We start from the raw sequence: 20,136 nt of genomic DNA on the forward strand, positions 1-20,136 counted from the left end.
AGGGTGTTGCAGGGACTTAAGGACCTGAGTTATAGGGGAAGGTTAAATATATTAGGACTTCATTTCCTGGAGTGTAGGAGGGTGAAGGGAGATTTGATAGACATATATTAAATAATGAGAAGGATAGATAGGGTAAATGCAAGCAGGCTTTTTCCACTGAGGCTGGGTGAGTCCAGAACTCGATGTCATGGGTTAAGGGTAAAAGGTGAAATATTTAAGGAGAACATAAGGGAGAATTTCTTCACTCAGAGTGATAAGAGTGTGAAACAAACTGCCAACAGAATTGGTGGATGTGTGTTGATTGCAATATTTAAGAGAAGTTTGGATTGGTACATGCATAGGAAGGTGCAGGTTGATGTGACTAGGCAGAACAATAGTTTGGTATGGACTATATGAGCCTCAGGTTGTTTCTGTGCTGTCATACTCCGTCTGTATCATCCATATCCGCTATTCCCTACAAGTTCATGTGTCGATCTAAAAGGCTATTAAACTTCACTGAACTCTCTGCTTCCATTACTGCACCTGGCACCTACTACAGTATGCATAAAAAGCTTGCCCCTCAAATTGCCTTTAATCTTCCCCCATCCAATCTTAAAAGCATGTCTTCTCATGTTTCACATGTCTACCTTGGTTAAAAGATCATAACTCTCGCCTCTCATAATTTTAAAAACCTCTTATCAGCTCTCTCCTCAACCTTTGATGCTCTGGAGAGAACAACCCTAGTTGGCCAACCTTTCCTTTCAGCTCATAGCCTCTAATCTGGGCAGCACTGTGTTGGGACGACTAAGACAGCAAGTGTAGTGTGACTGAAGTTTTATGTAGCTTCAGGATAACTTCCTTACTTTAATACTGTACACTCCTAACAATGATGACAAGCATGCCATGCACCCTCTTTATCACCTTATGTAGCCCCATTCAGTGAACTGTGGTTCAATGTTCCCTCTGTAGCTCAATGCAATTAAAGAGCCTACCATTATTTGTATGCTTTCTCCTTTCATTTGACCTCCCAAATGAAAGGAAATTTTAATTTAGCAGCTCAAATGAAAGGAGAAATTTATCCAGGTTAAACTCCATCTGCCACTTCCCTGCCCATATCTGTAACTGACCCCACTGTATTCTTTGATGTCCTTTATGCTGTCGTCCACAAATTTGCAAATCTGCCTGTCTACTTTTCATTCAGCTTTTGATATATATCATAAACAACAGTTTAGATAATTACATATATTGAAGGTTGAAATAGATTTGACAGATTGAGGGTTTGAGAATTATGAGGAAATGACAGAGAGTTGAGGCCAGCATTAATTATCTATGTTTATATCAATGGTGGGGCAGGCTTGAAAAGCCTAGTTGTTCTCTCCAGCTTCTACTTTCTTGTATCTTGTTCTCCTTAGTAAACCGGAGAAGTATTAATTTAAGGCTCTCAGCTATACAGGCACTGTTTGCTATTTTGGTTCGTAATAAGACCTATTCATGGCTTAGGTAGTCTTGTGCCTTTAATATACGTACAAAATAGAACATAAAAATCTACAGCACATTACAGATCCTTTGGCCCCCAATGTTGTGCCAACTATGTAACCTACTCTAGAAACTGTCTAGAATATCCCTACCGTATAGCCCTCTATTTTTCTAAGCTCCATGTACCAATCTAGGACCCACCACTTTGTGTAAAGAAAAAAAACAACTTACCTCTGACTTCCCCCTTGTACCTACTTCCAAGCTCCTTAAAACTATGCCCCTCGCATTAGCCATTTCAGTCTTAGGAAAAAGCCGCTGGCCATTCACACGATCAGTGCCTCTCATCATTTGATGCACCTTTATCAGGTCACCTGTCATCATCCATCGCTCCAAGGAGAAAAGGCCAAGTTCTCTCCAATCCAGGCAACATCCTTGTAAATCTCCTCTACACTCTCTACAGTATCTACATCCCTTCTGTAGTGAGGTGACCAGAATTGAACACAGTACTCCAAGTGTGGTCTAACTAAGGTCTTACATAGCTGTAACATTACCTCACGGCTCTTGAACTCAATCCCACGGTTGATGAAGTCCATCACACCATATGTCTTCATAACAACACTGGCAAACTGCGCAGCAGCTTTGAATGTCCTCAAGACACAGACCCCAGATTTCATTGATCCTCCACACTGCTGAGTCTTACCATTAATATAATATTCTGTCTTTAAATTTGACCTACTGAAATGAACCACCTCACACTTATCTGTGGGTTGAACTCTATCTGCCACTTCTCAGCCCAGTTTTGCATCCTATCAATGTCCCGCTGTAACCTCTAACAACCCTCCAGACTATCCAAAACACCTCCAACTTTTGTGTCATCAGTAAACTTACTAACCCACCATTCTACTTCCTCATCCAGGTCATTCATAAAAATCACAGCGGGGAAGGGTCCTAGTATAGATTCTTGAGGAACACCACTGGTCACCGTCCTCCCTCACTTCCCACGGTAGCCTGGGGTATATCTTGTCCGGTCCCAGCGACTTACTTAACTTAGTACCTTTCAGAAGCTCCAGCCCACCCTCTTTCTTAATGTCTAAACGCTCAGCATTTCCGTCCACTCTTAAGTCATCCCCACAGTTGCCAAGGTCCTTTTCACCGGTGAAAACTGAAGCAAAGTATTCATTAAGTACCTCCGCATCTCCTCTGACTCCATGCACGTTTCCATTATCCCTCCTGATTGGTCCTATTCTCGCACGGTTCATCCTCTTGCTCTTCACATACTTGTAGAATGCCTTGGGGTTTTCCTTAATCCTGCTTGCCAATGGCCCCTTCTAGCTCTCCTAATTTCATTCTTGAGCTCCTTCCTGGCACCCTTGTAATTTTCTAGAGCTCCAACAGTACCTAGTTTCTTGAACCTTTTGTAGCTTTTCTTTACTTCTTAACTAGATTTTCTACATCCTTTGTACACCATGGTTCTTTTACCCTACCATCCTTTTCCTGCCTCAATGGAACATACCTATGCAGAACTCCATGTAAGTAATCAGAAAACTAAAATCACCCATCACAGCAACCCTATTATTATTGCACCGTTCCAGAATCTGCCTCCCTATCTGCTCCTCGGTTACTGTTGGAGGGTCTGTAAAAAAAAAAAAAACACCCAGTAGAGTTATTGCCCCCTTCCTGTTTCTGACATCCACCCACAGTGACTCAGTAGACAATCCCTCCATGACTTCCTCTTTTTCTGCAGCCACGATACTATCCCTGATTAACAATGCCACTCCCCCAAGTATCCAAAACACTTTGCATTTTCCTCAATCTTGTCATTCAGTAGTATTTTACACCCTCTCTTTGCCTCCTCATCTTTATAAATCATTGTTGCTGAAAAGATTTCTGGAAGTGTTTTTCATACGATGTTTTGCAAGATTTTCACTACATTGAGACACGAGACTGCAGATGTTAGAATGTGAGCAGCACACGAACTTTGGAGGTACAGCAGGTCAGGCAGCATTTATGGAGGGAAATCGACTGCTGATGTTGCAAACCATGACTCTTCATCTGGAGCCAACATTGATTTCAGCTAATTACAGATGTACGCCACCTCAAGATATCTTGAGAATAGGCAGCATATGCTGGCCTTACTAACAGCACTATCCTTGTTAAATTGAAACTAAAAGCAGCAGCAACAATTTATTATTACAATTTAATGTCCAAGAAATAGTGGATGCATTAGTGATAATTTTTCAAAACTCATTAGATTCTGGACTAGTTCCTGAGGATTGGAGGGTGGCTAATGTACTCCACTTTTTAAAAAAGGAGGGAGAGAGAAACCGGGGAATTATAGACCGGTTAGCCTAACGTCGGTGGTGGGGAAACTGCGGGAGCCAGTTATCAAAGATGTGATAACAGCACATTTGGAAAGCGGTGAAATCATCGGACAAAGTCAGCATGGATTTGTGAAAGGAAAATCATGTCTGACGAATCGCATAGAATTTTTTGAGGATGTAACTAGTAGAGTGGATAGGGGAGAACCAGTGGATGCGGTATATTTGGATTTTCAAAAGGCTTTTGACAAGGTCCCACACAGGAGATTAGTGTGCAAACTTAAAGCACACGGTATTGGGGGTAAGGTATTGATGTGGATAGAGAATTGGTTGGCAGACAGGAAGCAAAGAGTGAGAATAAACGGGACCTTTTCAGAATGGCAGGCAGTGACTAGTGGGGTACCGCAAGGCTCAGTGCTGGGACCCCAGTTGTTTACAATATATATTAATGACTTGGATGAGGGAATTAAATGCAGCATCTCCAAGTTTGCGGATGACACGAAGCTAGGTGGCAGTGTTAGCTGTGAGGAGGATGCTAAGAGGATGCAGGGTGACCTGGATAGGTTGGGTGAGTGGGCAAATTCATGGCAGATGCAATTTAATGTGCATAAATGTGAAGTTATCCACTTTGGTGGCAAGAACAGGAAAACAGATTATTATCTGAATGGTGGCCGATTAGGAAAAGGGGAGGTGCAACGAGACCTGGGTGTCATTATACACCAGTCATCGAAAGTGGGCATGCAGGTACAGCAGGTGGTGAAAAAGGCGAATGGTATGCTGGCATTTATAGCAAGAGGATTTGAGTACAGGAGCAGGGAGGTACTACTGCAGTTGTACAAGGCCTTGGTGAGACCACACCTGGAGTATTGTGTGCAGTTTTGGTCCCCTAATCTGAGGAAAGACATCCTTGCCATAGAGGGAGTACAAAGAAGGTTCACCAGATTGATTCCTGGGATAGCAGGACTTTCATATGAAGAAGGACTGGATGAACTGGGCTTGTACTCATTGGAATTTAGAAGATTGAGGGGGGATCTGATTGAAACGTATAAAATCCTAAAGGGATTGGACAGGCTAGATGCAGGAAGATTGTTCCCGATGTTGGGGAAGTCCAGAACGAGGGGTCACAGTTTGAGGATAAAGGGGAAGCCTTTTAGGACTGAGATTAGGAAAAACTTCTTCACACAGAGAGTGGTGAATCTGTGGAATTCTCTGCCACAGGAAACAGTTGAGGCCAGTTCATTGGCTATATTTAAGAGGGAGTTAGATATGGCCCTTGTGGCTACGGGGATCAGGGGGTATGGAGGGAAGGCTGGTGCAGGGTTCTGAGTTGGATGATCAGCCATGATCATAATAAATGGCGGTGCAGGCTCGAAGGGCCGACTGGGCTACTCCTGCACCTATTTTCTATGTTTTCTATGTTATTTTCCTGTTTCTTTTTCAGGTGGGAGAAGCAGCTACCATGTACAGAAGAGCTCAGTGCTACAGACAATCTGCAAGGTGTTTTGAACAACTGTGCCAGTTTGAAATGGCTCTCAAAATGCTCTGTTGTGGTGAATTGTATGAAGAAGCCGTACAGGCTGTGTTGAGGTAATGTTCAGACATTTACAGTCTGTATTTATTGTGGTAGACATTTGAAAGCTTTGCCGTGGGAACCGTACTTTATACCACCTGTTATAAATGTTCTTTCTTTCTTGTTTTATAGTTCTTTGCATGCTATTTATTCCAGTGTGTGTTGTGACTTGATTGAACAGTTACTCACATATATTATACATTCTTTAGGTAGATCCATCCCTTAGAACTGTTTTCAGTTGAAATAAACAGACTACCTTGTAACTGAAGCACAGCTGGCTTATCATAGAGTTTATACAACAAGGAGGCAGGCCTTTCAGCTCAACTGGTCCATGTCAACCAAGCTGTCTACCTGAGCTAATCCCATTTGCCTTTATTTGCTATTGGTATTTATATTAATTTGTTTTTGCCACATGCACTCAGATACAGTGTAAACCTTGTTTTGCATGCCATCCGTCATGATATAAAGGTAGTCAAAAGAAAACAGAATTCACATATAGTGCTGTGGAGAAGTTGTAGTTCAGGTTGACGAATAAGAGTACAAGGGCTATGACAACACAGAATGGGTGATTAAGACTTCAAGAGTTTATCTTTTAATGTATGAGAGGTCCATCCAAGAGTCTAATAACATTGAGATAAAACTGCCTTTGAGTCTGGTGGTTTGTACTCTCAGGCTTTTGTATCTTCTCCCAGACAGGCGAGGGAAAAAAGAGGGTGACTGGGATGGGAAGGATGCTTAATTATCTCAGCTGCTTTCCCAAGGCAGTGGGAAGTAAGATAGAGTCATAGAAGGGAAGAAGGCTTGCAGAATGGACTGGGCTGTATTCATCACTTTTTGCAGTTTCTCACTGTCTTGGGCAGCGCAAGCTGTGATGCATCTGGATGGGATGCTTTCTATGGTGCAGAAATTGGTCAAAGTTATCACTGCCATATCAAATTTCCATAGCCTTCTGATGAAGTATAGGCTTTCTTGGCCACAACCTTCATGTGGCTGAACCAGGACAAATTGTTGGTTGTACTTGCGTATATCTTGGAAGTTCTCAACCATCTCCACGGCACAATTGATACAGCCAGGGCCATGTACTTCACCCCACTTGCTGAAGTCAATGACCGGCTCCTTCACTGTTGAGGGAAAGGTTGTTGTCTTGACGTCATGTCCCAGTCCTGCAGTCTGTCTTGTTGTTAGAGATCCAGTCCACTACAGTGGTATCATCCACAAGCTTATAAATGAAGTTGCACCAGAATTTGGCAACACAGTCATGAGTAAATAGGAAATATCGTAAGGGGCTGAAGACATAGCCTTACGGAACACTGGTGCTAAGGCTAATCATGGAGAAGATACCTCTACTGATTGTGGTCTGTTGCTCAGGAAACCAAGGATCCAGTTGCAGAGGGAGTCCTGGGTTTTGGAGTTTGGTTGGGATTATGATATTGAAGATGGAGTCTATCTCATAGTGGTCATGTCTAAATGTCTTTAAATTTTGTAATTGTGGTCTCACTAGTTACCTGTGCAGTTGTAATAAAAAGATCAGCACCTGCAGCAATGAATGCAATTGTGTTCAATGTCATCTTCTCCACACTTCCTACAAGTGGCTTATACTGTCTGAACGTAAAAAAGACATTTATGAGAAACAAAAACACATTTGGTTGGCACCCGAGCGCATCGCCATATTACAGGCAGCTCACCCTGCTCTGCTTGGGCACTGGTTTTATTGTTGCCCTTTTGAAGCGGATGGGAGCCTCTGACTGCAGCAGTGAGAGATTCAAAGATGTCCTTCAGCACGCCCGCTAGTTGGTTGGCACAGGTCTTCAGTGCCCTACCAGGTACACCATTAGGGCCTGACGCCTGGAGAGGGTTCACGCTCTTGAAAGATATTCTGGCAGCAGCCTTTGAGACAGAGATTACTGGGTTACCAGATACTGCAGGGATTTGCACAGGTGTAGTTTTATTCTCCCTTTCAAAGCATGTATAAAAGACTTTGAGCTCACCTGGGAGTGAAGCGTTGTAGCCATTTTTGATCTTGGGTTTCACTTTGTAGGAAGTAATGGCCTGCAAACCCTGCCAAAGGGAACGTGCATGTGATTCCATCTCTAATTTCAATCAGGATTGTGTTTTCACTCTTAAAGTAGCCTTCTGTATGTTGTATCTATACTTCTTGGAGAGTTCTGGATCATCGGTCTTGAATGCTACAGATCTAGCCCTCAGCAGACTATGAATCTTCTGGTTCATCCACAGATTTTAGTCTGGTATGTTCTCGAAGGCTCATACTTATCTAAATACAAAATAAACTGCAGATGCTGGGGTCAAAGCAACACTCACAACACGCTGGAGGAACTCAGCAGGTCAGGCAGCATCGGTGGAAACGATGAGTCGACGTTTCAGGCTGGAACCCTTCATCAGGACTGTAGAGGGAAGGGAACTTATCATACTTATCTATGTAGGTCTTGATGAAGTCGGTGACAACAGTGGCATATTCATTCATATTAGAAGATGCATCTCTTGACTATTGTCCAGTACACCCACTCAAATCAGTACTGTAAGAGCTCATCCACCTCCTTTGACCATATGTTCTTGGTCCTCAGCACTGGAGCTGCAGTCTGTAGTCTCTGCTTATAAGCCAGAAGTAGAAGTACGTGAGGTGATTGGACTTTCCAACGTGTGTGGCCTAATAAGTGCCCTGCCTTTGTGAAGAATGGTGAAGCACTGCATCCGAAATGGTGAAGGTTAGCCACGTTTCCATGAAGCAAAGTGAAGCATCAGTCCCTGATGTCCTCTGGTACTGCAATCTTGCTCTAACCTCTGGTACTGCATTGCTCTAAGGTCTTTAATTTTATTTTCCAGTGACCATATATTTTCCCGCAGGATAGCCGGGAGTGGGAGTGAGTCGGGGCGGGGGGTGGAATGTCTAAAGCCTCTACATTTTATTCGTACCAGTATACTGGTGCACCTCTCTCCTTCCATTTTCTTAAAAGGTGACTGCATTCACAACGCATGTCTACCGATTTTTGAGTATGGATAGATGTTTTTAAAAGCCCTGAAATGATGTTGCCTCCTGAAGTAGCCACAATAATATTACTCATAATGGATTACAATACAAGCCAGTGAGCCCCAGATCAGTGGTAGGGAAGCTGTGATAAGGGTGTAGATGGATAGGATTTATGCACATTTGCAAATGTATGCCCTGTTTGGGGACAGTAAGCATGATTTTATGTGGGGCAGATTGTGGCTAGCAAACCTGATTGAGTTTATTGAGGGGTGACAAAGGTGCATGATGACACTAAGGCAGTGGACATTATCAACATGGACTTTAAGTAAGGCCCTCCAGGGTTGATTCAGTGGATAAAGATGCATGGATTTCAGGATGAATTGCAAGTTTGGATTCAGAACTGGCTTGCCGGATGAAGATGGAGAATAGGGTCGGAAAGCTGGTATTTTGGCTGGAGGGCCATGACCAGTGGTTTTTCATAAGGATCAGAGCTGGGACTCTGTTGTTTGTGATATATATCAACAATCTGGGTGTAAATATAGTTGGGTGGATTATCAAGTTTGCTGATGACACCAAGATTGGTGGAGTTGTGGACAGCATAAAGAACTGTCATAGAATACAGCAGGATATAGATCAGTTACAGATGCAGGAGGAGTTTCATCCAGACAGGTGTGAGGTTCTGCACCTTGGAAGATCAAATCAAAGAAGAAAGTATACAGTTAATGGTAGTCCATTCACAAACAAGAGAAAATCTGACTGTACTCGAAAATCCAAAACATTGACTGTGCTCTTGCATAGATGCTGCCTGGCCTGCTGAGTTCTTCTAGCATTTTGAGTGTGTTGCAGTTAATGGTAGGCCACTTATCAGCATTGGAGTCCAGGTTCCGAAGTTCACTGAATAAGGAAGTAAAGAAGACGTATGACATGCTTGCATTCGTTGGTAGGAATGTTGAGTAGAAGAGTAAGGAAGTCATGCTGCAGTTATATAAAATACAGTCAGACCACACTTAGAGAATCTAATGCAGTTCTGGTTGTTCCAGTATAGGCTGTGTTATGAATCAGCAGCAATAGAGATGAATTTGAGTCAAGTTCTTATAAAATAAACGACATTTAACCTCTACTCAAATTAACATGGAACAGTAAACGAACGATTAACTTGAATGGATGTTAACAGCATTATGCTTCTATAGTTATCAAACGATCGAACTTAAAAGAAAATTCTCAACAGATCTCATTTAAGCACAGTCTTAAGGTGGTAGTTTAATAAGTCCATATGATTTATGAAATAACTGAGAGGAGAGATTTCCCGAACCTTGCGATGAAGAAAAGTGGAAACTGCAGACACCAGCTCCAGCTGAGAAATACCCTTTTCGAAGTTATGACATGGAGTACAAGTTCTCAAAGCAACTGTTCTTTCTGACGGAAGTGGTCATCGCACAACCCAAACCGTGTCAGGGTTAACAAAAAGTGCGTGCCACGTACGGACGGTTCCAGATGTCAGTCACACCCGTAATGCGCCGAATGCCACTGGTTAACCCCAATTCCTCTGGGGTTCGTTCGGATTCTTCACTCTCATTCACTCTTCTTCTCCGATGGCGTAACTACCACCGATGAGTTCCTACCAAAATGAACTACGCAACAAATGCAGCCTCCCCTTATATACCAGTTAACACGTGACATCACATCACAAGACAATTACATCATATTCACGAGATACTCACGGGACAGGTAACAGATGGATGTGGAGAGTGCAGAATAGGTGTACCATGATGCTGCCTGCATTAGAGGTTATGAGCCATACGGACAGGTTGAGTAAATTTAAGATTTTCCTCTAGAACATTGGAGGTTGAAGGATGACCTGATAAAGGTTTCTAAAATTATAAGAGGATAGAGGGGAAGGCAGGATTTTTTCTCTAGGTAGTTATTTCAAAAACCAGAGGGTATGCTTTTAACGTTAGAGGGAAAGAAGTTGAAAGGTGATGTGAGAGACAATTTTTTTTACGCAGAGAATGGAATGGTAACTGAGGAATGGGTTACCATTGGTAGTAATGAAAGCAGGCAATTTCTCAGGGTTTAAGAGGCTTTTAAGGAGATGCATGAATATGAAGAAAATGGGAGAGGGGGTGCATTTTTGAAATACTGGAGGAAGATTTTTAATATAAACTTGCACTCATGGAAGGTTTTAACTTCTCTGATATTGACTGGGCCACACAAAGACTGTTAAGGGCCTGCCTAAGATGAAATTTGTAAATGTGTCCAGGAGCTTTTCCTGAGTCAATATTTATGTAGGGACAAACTTAGGAGCGTACAATATTGGGGTCTCCTGTTGGGGAATGAGGCAGGGCAAGTAACTAAAGTGATCGTCAAGGAACAATTTGCCAACCATAATTCTATTAGTTAAGATACTGATGAAAAAGGATGGTACAGGTCCGCATGGTTTACTTTGGGGGAATTAGACAGGATCCTAGCAGAGGTTGATTAGGTAAAATTATTTGATTGGAGGGACATTGGAGAGAGTTGGTCCCCTTGGCGAATCAGCTTTGTCCTGAGGCACAGGAGATGACTGGGGTTTTTAATGAGTTTCTCTTTGGTGTTTACTAATATGCTCAAGGGATAATTAGATTAGATTATGAAGACACGCAGTCCTCCTTTATTGTCATTTAGTAATGCATGCATTAATGGAAGCAAGTGTAATGTTTTGGAGCATATTCATGTTACCAAATAGGAGGCATTTGCAGTCTTACAGAGCATGAGCAGGAAAACAGATTATTATCTGAATGGTGGCCGATTAGGAAAAGGGGAGGTGCAACGAGACCTGGGTGTCATTATACACCAGTCATTGAAAGTGGGCATGCAGGTACAGCAGGCGGTGAAAAAGGCGAATGGTATGCTGGCATTCATAGCAAGAGGATTCAAGTACAGGAGCAGGGAGGTACTACTGCAGTTGTACAAGGCCTTGGTGAGACCACACCTGGAGTATTGTGTGCAGTTTTGGTCCCCTAATCTGAGGAAAGACATTCGTTCCATAGAGGGAGTACAAAGAAGGTTCACCAGATTGATTCCTGGGATGGCAGGACTTTCATATGAAGAAAGACTGGATGAACTGGGCTTATACTCATTGGAATTTAGAAGATTGAGGGGGGATCTTATTGAAACGTATAAAACCCTAAAGGGATTGGACAGGCTAGATGCAGGAAGATTGTTCCCGATGTTGGGGAAGTCCAGAACGAGGGGTCACAGTTTGAGGATAAAGGGGAAGCCTTTTAGGACCGAGATTAGGAAAAACTTCTTCACACAGAGAGTGGTGAATCTGTGGAATTCTCTGCCACAGGAAACAGTTGAGGCCAGTTCATTGGCTATATTTAAGAGGGAGTTAGATATGGCCCTTGTGGCTAAAGGGATCAGGGGGTATGGAGGGAAGGCTGGTACAGGGTTCTGAGTTGGATGATCAGCCATGATCATACTGAATGGTGTGCAGGCTCAAAGGGCCGAATGGCCTACTCCTGCACCTATTTTCTATGTTTCTATGAAGGTGGATAAATCTCCAGAAACTGGTCAACTACATCCTCTGTTTTTGTTGGAGGCTAGAGAAGAAATTGCAGAGGCCCTTGGGGAGATACTTGCTTCATTATTAGCTACTGGTGAAGTTCCAGAAGGAGGGGTGTGGTTGAGGTTATGGGTCAAATAGAAGTAATTGGAGCAACCAAGCTGGACAATGTGGTAGGCGTGGACTCATTGACCAAGAGGCCATTATCCATACTGTATTGCTCTCTGACCTTAAGATTGGCATGGTATCACGAGCCAAATCTGTACTGTATTGTTCCAGGCTTTGTGATTCAGCTTTCTGTGGTGGAGTTCCATAGGATTGGCACTATCTGTGAGAAGAATTTTCTCTTTATTGCTGCTTTTATTGGCTTGCCCCTTGTCCTTAGACCATATATTTCAGGGCTAGACACCCTGGCCTTGCCAATATCCTTCCAGTCTCTAACCTGGACTGTTCTGTTTGGCTTTTGTGGATTTCTGAGTGTCCCCCCTCAATCTATTGCATTCTAATAAAAATAAACCACAATGAGTCAATTAATGTCCTTGCATTGCTGCTGTCATTCCCAAGATCTTTCTGCACTGAATAGTCTTATGTAGCAAGACTGTCAGATAAGAAGACCACATTTGCATGCAGTACTCAAGGTGTGGTCTCACCGAACCCTGTACAACTGCAATATGACATCTCTGCTCCTACATACGAGTTCTCTTATTATGAAGTCCAGTATACAGTTTGCACTTTTAACCGCCTGCTGTGCACACATTCTTAGCTATTGATACAGAGGTGCATTCAGGTGTCTATTCACTTTCACCTTTCCTGCTCTATTGTTGTTCAGATAATAGTCTGCCTTAAATTGCTACCAAATGCGTAACCTGACAGTTATCATTATTCCACATCTACCATGTAACTACCCAATCCTTCATCCTGACTGCATCAACCTAGAGTTTCTCTGCATCCACCTTAAGTGTTACATTCACTTCAAGCTTTATATCATCCATAAACTTTGAGATATCACACTTAATAGTCTCATCTGAATTAGTAATATTTAGGAATAGCACTGATCCCAGTGGTACCCAATTTGTTGCTGGCTGCCATGCAGAAAAAGACCAAGCAATTCAGTTGTTTTAGCATCTTAACCCCAATCCCAAGTATTTTAATTTTGCATGCTATTCTATTTTGTGGGACCTTATTGAAAGATTCTTGAAAGTTCACTGACTATCCTTTACCTGTTCTGTATCTTCAAAATATTCCATTAAGTTTGCGAAGCGTGATGTTATCTTTCACAAACATGCATAGACTTTATCTAAAAAGAAAAAGAAATTTGTTGTCTCTCTATGCCTCTTACAATTTTATAAACATTTATCAGCTGTCCTGTCAGCTTCCACCACTCCAGAGAAAACAGTCCAAGTTTGTCCAAACTCTTGTTACAACACATGCCCTCTAATCTAGGCATCATCCTGGTAAGCCTCTTCTTCACCCTCTCCAAAGCTTCCACATTCTTCCTGTAGTGAGACAACCAAAACTGAATGCTACTTTCCAGCTGTGAGCTGACGGGGGTTTTATAAACCTGCAACATCGCTTCCTGATTCTTGAACTCAGTGTCTCAACCAATAAAGGCCAGCTTGCTATACCCCTTCTTTACCGCTCTAATTAGATTAGCCACAGTCTTGGGGCCAATATGATTCTGATTCATGTGCTCGTGTCGTATGGAAGAAAGAAACAAAGGGGCACAGTTGTGTTCTTATGTACCCACTGCCCTTTTCTGGCAGTAGGATTTGCAAGTTTGAGAGTTGCGATTGGTGTAATTGAGACTGCATCCATTTTGTGGTTGGTACAAAGAGCATCCACAGTCCACCGAGGAAGTGAGCATTTATTCAAGAAAGAACCTTTTAGTGTGTTCATTATAAATAACCTATATGGTCTTGCAACTGTTAAGCGTATTAATGTGTGTTCTTTACAATTTTAGGTATGAAGCAATACTTCGTGAAAAGAAAGAGCCTTTTACTAAACTTCCATACTCTGTGGATCAGTTCCGGTTAGAAGCTGCTGCAAAGTATCTGAGGGAAAACAAACTCACTGAAATGATGGAGCCTTTGTCTCTGCTGGACCTTGAAGACCAGCTAGTTTTCTTAAAGTCAAATAAGTGTTGGCCTCAAGCAGCTGAGCTGCTGAAAAACCGCGGTCGAGCAGAGGAGGCTGCCATGTTAATGCGGGAGCATGGGAGGCTCCAGGAAGCAGCAGAGCTTTCAAATCAGAAGGAATTTCAAGCCGAATGTCTTATTGCTACAGCCCGATTGAGCCTTCTGAAACAAAGGAATAAAGAAAGAAGTACAGTAGAAAAATCAGCTGTCCAAGAAATGCTGGATGAAGCAACTACCCTCTTGAAATCTGTAAAAAGGCATTCCTCTAACATAGCAGAAGCTGTGCTACTGGAAGGGCTTCTGAGAGAGGAGACGACTCTGATTGAAAGGGCTCTTACATTGTTTGTTCGTGAAAATAATGGTGCTGGAGCTATGGAAAGCCTATTTTATTTAATGCAGAAAGACACTATGGTTTCGTCGTATTTTGAACAATCATTAACTTGTCTGGAGTTGTTGTTGAAGTTAATGAAAGCCCTTGAGAATCCACAGAATAATGCTCAGAAAGAGATGGTGAAAGCTTGCTATGCATTTTTTGGAATTTTACCAGAGAATGTTAAATATTGCAGAATCCCAGTATATGAAGGAGTATGGTTCTTTGAACTAGTTTTTGACCCCGATCTTAATGAGAAGCAAGGCAGTTTTTACCAATGTGAAATGAAAGAAATTAAAACCTTGTTACAGAAGCATTTCTTGCTTCGCCTTTGTGACTTTGCTGGAAAACTCAAGTCAGCAGGACAAAATATTCCAGATGTTTGTTCTAAGTTTATTTGTGGCTTGCCCTGTGGGTTGGAGTCCTGTCCAGATTTACATAAGATTATGAAAAGGCATGAAGCAAAACGTTCTCTTGAAGCTAAAGTGTATCTGACAGTTCTGAATGGGATTTTGCTCGAAGCTAAACTTCTCTGGCCTGAAAAGAATTTTGCAGAGGTTAAGAAAATTGAAGAGATCCTCACTGGAAATCCTTATGCTTTATGCACCTTAATGATGAATGCACTTTACCCAAAACATTTCTTTCGCAGCATTATATCTGCCAACCCTGCTGCTTGCTATGAGGTCCTGGGATTAGTTAAAAGAAATGATTACCAAAGTTTCAGGTCTGTACTGAAGGCGTACTTGGATCACTGCTTTAAATGTTCCTCAGTTCAGGAGCGAAGAGAATCAACAGATTTTTGGTTTCACGTGCAACAAGTGTATCTTCTAACTTCTGACTATGCCAAGATTGACGAGCTTCTCTCTAAAGAAGAGCAAGCGTATGACTCTGAACGAAGGCATTGTGATTGCTTCACAGATGATCAGAACAAAAGGATGAAAAAGAGATCTCCAAAAGGCAGGCTTGGGATGTTGCCCACCAACACGCTACATTTGTGTATTTTCAGACTGCTGTTTATGTCTATGAAAAATTTCTATGAAAGCTCAGACCCAGAGCAGTGTATTCATAATTTTTTCCGGTTCATGAATGTGCTCGTTAGAAGATGTAGGGATCCTCTCATCCCCAGTATTGCCAACACTGTTACGGTTCTTGAATTCCAATTCATTTTATGTTCTTGTGTCCTTATGCATCTTACAAAGAATCTTGTTGTCTGTCTTCCACGAAGCTTTATTGCTCTTCTCCATTATTGGAACTTCATGTTCAAAGGACAGTTCAGACATACAAAACCAAAAAACATCTTTAGCATTATAAATGACTATAAACCAAAGGAAGTGCCCAAAGTGGTTTACAGAATGAGGCGACATTTATCCTACCTGGCCTCTGTCTTGTGTGGTGAACGGGACAAAGACTTCAATGTTCTTCTGGATGCTTTCAGTGATCCAGACTATACTTCCTCAGGAGAGGCAGAGAGGACAGTGGTCCTTTGCCTGGTAATGTTGATCAATGCAAGACAAGTTCTAGAACCTTGGGCAACAGAAATGATCAGATGCAACTTCAGGAACGTGGGAAAGAAGCTGATAAAACTCTCCCAGTACCATGAGACAAAGATTCCCGCAAGATTAAGAGATCTTGTTGAAAAAGTTAATGGAGCACAAAGTGTTAAAGATGTAGTCAGCAGTCTTCAAGAGTTACTGAATAAAAGGGATGATGAGAATTTACATGACTGCATTTGGAAATGGGACCACTATTCTGGCCCTGGATTTGTGCGAGGTATTTATTTTCGAAACCTTCACATTGAAAATTTTACTGATGAATATCAATCAAAAAATAATGAAATGGTAGCCATCCCAGATGAAGATATTGCTGCTGATGCTGCTCAGTATCTTGAAGAAAAAGATGATTGTCTACAGGATGTGGCTTCTCAATTACGGAAAGCAATTGTGAGAAGTAAATGGCAAAGTTTACTACATGTAATTAGTGTGTGCAGATACTTGCTAACGTTGATGACAGTTTCGGATGTAACCCAGCAAATGGAAGAGGTTCCCAGCCACTTCAGAGAAGCACACATAGATGAGACACAGTGTGATATTTGTGGAGTAAAGTTTACAAGAAATGCTAAAGGTTTTGCTGATAGCCAGGAGCAGGAATTTGAAGAGACCTTTGATCAGACCTCAGAAAACTGGGAAGAAAATGAAAATGAAGAACATGGTGAAGATTTTGAAAACCATATCAGGCATGAAGAACACAAGAGGAAAGAAGCTGTCTATAAAGCTTACTTGGATTACTTCAGAATTTCTGTGGAGCCTATCATGGGCAAAGGCAGAACTTTGCTCCATTGCCTTGAGGAAGTGGCGACAGAACATTTGACATCAAAAGAATTAACGAAAGTGAAGTATGGAAAACTGAAGAGCAGTATGGCTGCAGTTGTAGATTTAATAGACAATATCTACAACCAAAAGATCTGGATAAAAGGTAATGTTCATTGCTTTAAAATTGGCGCTTATTTCTCCATTGTTCTCCATTTGCGAGCGGAGCAAGAAATAGGAATAGAGTATAGTTGAACATGTGGCAAAAGAGCTGGTGTCAGAGGGAGGATTTCATATACCTGGATCATTGAGCTCTCTTCCAAGACATGCAGGACCTGTAAAAGAAGGAAGAGTTCTACCTAAAAGAGATGGCCACCAAGTTCTCCGCACTAAGATTTGTTTGTGCTGCTGGGGAGGATTTAAAGTAGTGTGGTGGAAGCTGGGAATGTTAACAGAAGGATTAAGGAAAAAGTAGGAGTTAATGCAAGTAAGGCACAACAATGACATTATTTTAAGGCAAAAGGTCTTAAAATTAGAGAGCATGGAAGCTGGCATTTTGACCTAACTCATCCCGTTCTCGTTTGCCTGCATTTGGCCCATGTTCCTCCAAACTTTCTGTTCATATATCCATCCAAATGTCGTTATTTGTCTATTTACTGATGTAGAGATACATTGCAGAATAGACCCTTCCAGCCCTTCGATCTGCACTGCCCTGCAGCCCAGCGATTTAACCCTAGACTAGTCACGGGACAGTTTACAATGACCAATTAACCTACTAACTGTTGCGTCTTTGGACTGTGGAAGGAAACTGGAGCACCGAGAGGAAACCCACGCGCAAACAGGAAGGAACGTGCAAACTTACTTACAGAATTGAACTCCAAGCTTTGACGTCCTGAGCTCTAATAGCATCGCACTAACCGTTACACTGCCGTGCCTTTTAAACATTATATTTATTAATGCCTCCAACACTCCTCTGTTAGCTCGTTCCATGCTCTGTGTGAAAACATTGCCCCTTGGATCTTTTCCCCTCACCTAAATTTATGCCCTCTTAGTTTAGACTTCCCTACTTTGGGAAAAAGACTTTGGCTATTCTCCTTATCTGTGTCTGCATGATTTTATAAGACCCATAAGACGTTGGAGCAGAATTCGACATGAAGGAACATTGATTAATTAGTGTAGGGATATTTGTTGGATGAAATCAGTGAGGTTTCCTTGTTACTCCATGAATGCAGTGACATATAATAGAGTCTGGAGTTCAGAAAGTTCATCCCAGCCCTTCCTCCCGTGGGTCTATCCTGCTCATGAGGGAGAACATGCTCAGGAAAGATGAAGGAGTCTAGAACATTGACTAAGAAAAATAATTTCTGAAGAATGTGATTGGAAATTTTTAGAAGAGTGACTTGAGTATGGCACAGGGAAATGCCAATGATATTAGTTTGGATTTTGAGAAGGGATTTCAAAAAGATTCTCGTAAATGATAACTAATATTGAAGTTTCTGGTATTGAAAACTCATCCTGTTTTCAAAGGTTCAAAGGCTCATTTATTATCAAAGTATACAGCTCTGAAATTCTTCTCCAGATAGCCGGAAAACCAAGAAAGAAAAGTACAGTAGCAAGATCATCAACCCCCGAATCCCTCCTCCCCACACAAAAAGAGAACAAAAAGGAACAGGCACATTGACCCCCAAATCCCACCCCCCCACACACACAAGAAAAAAAAGAGATCTTGCGAAAGGCACAGAATATAAAAAAATTAAAAGACTGAAAAAAGTCTAAAGTCCAAGTATATTTTCTTTCAGAATATAACGATGAAGGAGCAAGAATGTCCTTGAAATTTCTGAAATAATACTTGAACAGAATGGAGCTTAACATTATCCAGCCTTTTGACTTTCTTCTAAATTAAATTTCTAATTATCATAAGTAACACAGTTTTCTTTTTAAACAGAAACTAACTAATCTTGGATCTGTGGGATGGATAACAGTCAGTGAGTGATGTCTTTAATGTAACACAATACAGGAATTCATAACCATAACTCGTGCATTAACTTCATTGACAAATAAGAATCTAGTTTATGATCTAACTAAAAAAAATGGATGTAATATTAAACTCTGAGCAACAATGAAGAACATGTTTATGCAGCAAATTTCAAATGTATTCAACTAGCATTCTAAAAATCAATAATTTGACACATACACCTGACATTCTGAGTGAGAGTCAATCAGTGTATTGCTATTGATTCCATAAGAGCAGTATTAGGCCATATGACTCACTGAGTCTGCAACACCATTTAGTCATGGGAGATTTATTTTCCCTCAATCCCATTCTCCTGCCTTCTTCCTGTAACCTTTGACACCTCCATAGCCATCTGTGGCAATGAATTCCATTGATTCTGTAGTTAGGGGATCAGATTCTGTGGATGCAGGAAAGAAACGTGGATGGTAGTTTGCCTCTCAGGTGCCAGGGTCCGGGATGTTTCTGATCATGTCCACGATATCTTGAAGTGGTAAGGAGAACAGCCAGAGGTCGTGGTACATATTGGTACCAACAACATAGGTAGGAAAAGGGAGGAAGTCCTGAAAAAAGACTACAGTGAGTTAGGAAGGAAGTTGAGAAGCAGGACCATAAAGGTAGTAATCTTGGGATTACTGCCTGTGCCATGTGACAGTGAGTATAGGAATTGAATGAGGTGGAGGATAAATGTGTGGCTGAGGGATTGGAGCAGGGGGCAGGGATTCAGATTTCTGGATCATTGGGATCTCTTCTGGGGCAGGTGTCACCTGTATATAAAAAAAAAGGACAGATTGCATTTGAATCTGAGGAGGACCAATATCCTGTTGAGGAAGTTTGCAAAGGTTATTGGGGAGAGTTTAAACTAGAATTGCTGGGGGGTGGGAACTGAACTAAAGTGACGGAGGAAAGGCAGGTTGGCTCACAAATAGAGAAAGCTTGGAGACAGTGTGAAAGGGAGGATAGGCAGGTGATAGAGAAGGGACGCACTCAGACCGATGGTTTGAGGTGTGTCTATTTTAATGTGAGGAGTGTTATGAATAAAGCAGATGAGCTTAGAGCGTGGATCAGAACTTGGAGTTATGATGTTGTGGCCATTACAGAGACTTGGATGACTCAGGGACAGGAATGGCTACTTCAAGTGCCAGGCTTTAAATGTTTCAGAACGGACAGGGAGGGACGGAGGCAAAAGAGGTGGGGACATGGCACTGTTGATCAGAGATAGTGTCATGGCTGCAGAAAAGGAGGAAGTCATGGAGGGGTTGTCTACGGAGTCTCTGTGGGTGAAAGTTAGGGATAGGAAGGGGTCAATAACTCTACTGGGTGTTTTTTATAGATCACCCAATAGTAACAGGGACATCGAGGAGAAGATAAGGAGACAGATTCTGGAAAGGAGTAATAATGACAGGGTTGTTATGGTGGGAGATTTTAATTTCCCAAA

At 41.9% G+C, this 20,136-nt stretch overlaps 1 protein-coding gene across 3 annotated transcripts in view; it reads left to right on the forward strand.

The window, feature by feature from the left end:
* Nucleotides 1-20,136, forward strand: part of LOC134349943 (TPR and ankyrin repeat-containing protein 1-like) — a 146,887-nt gene that overhangs the window by 118,863 nt on the left and 7,888 nt on the right. For all 3 annotated transcript variants that reach the window (XM_063054909.1, XM_063054905.1, XM_063054898.1), the window contains exons 22-23: nt 5,215-5,360; nt 13,837-16,853. In XM_063054909.1, coding sequence (XP_062910979.1) covers nt 5,215-5,360; nt 13,837-16,853 — 3,163 coding nt within the window. The remainder of the gene's footprint in view (nt 1-5,214; nt 5,361-13,836; nt 16,854-20,136) is intronic.

The sequence above is a fragment of the Mobula hypostoma genome, chromosome 1 (assembly GCF_963921235.1).
Source record: "Mobula hypostoma chromosome 1, sMobHyp1.1, whole genome shotgun sequence".
Classification (NCBI taxonomy): Eukaryota; Metazoa; Chordata; class Chondrichthyes; order Myliobatiformes; family Myliobatidae; genus Mobula; species Mobula hypostoma.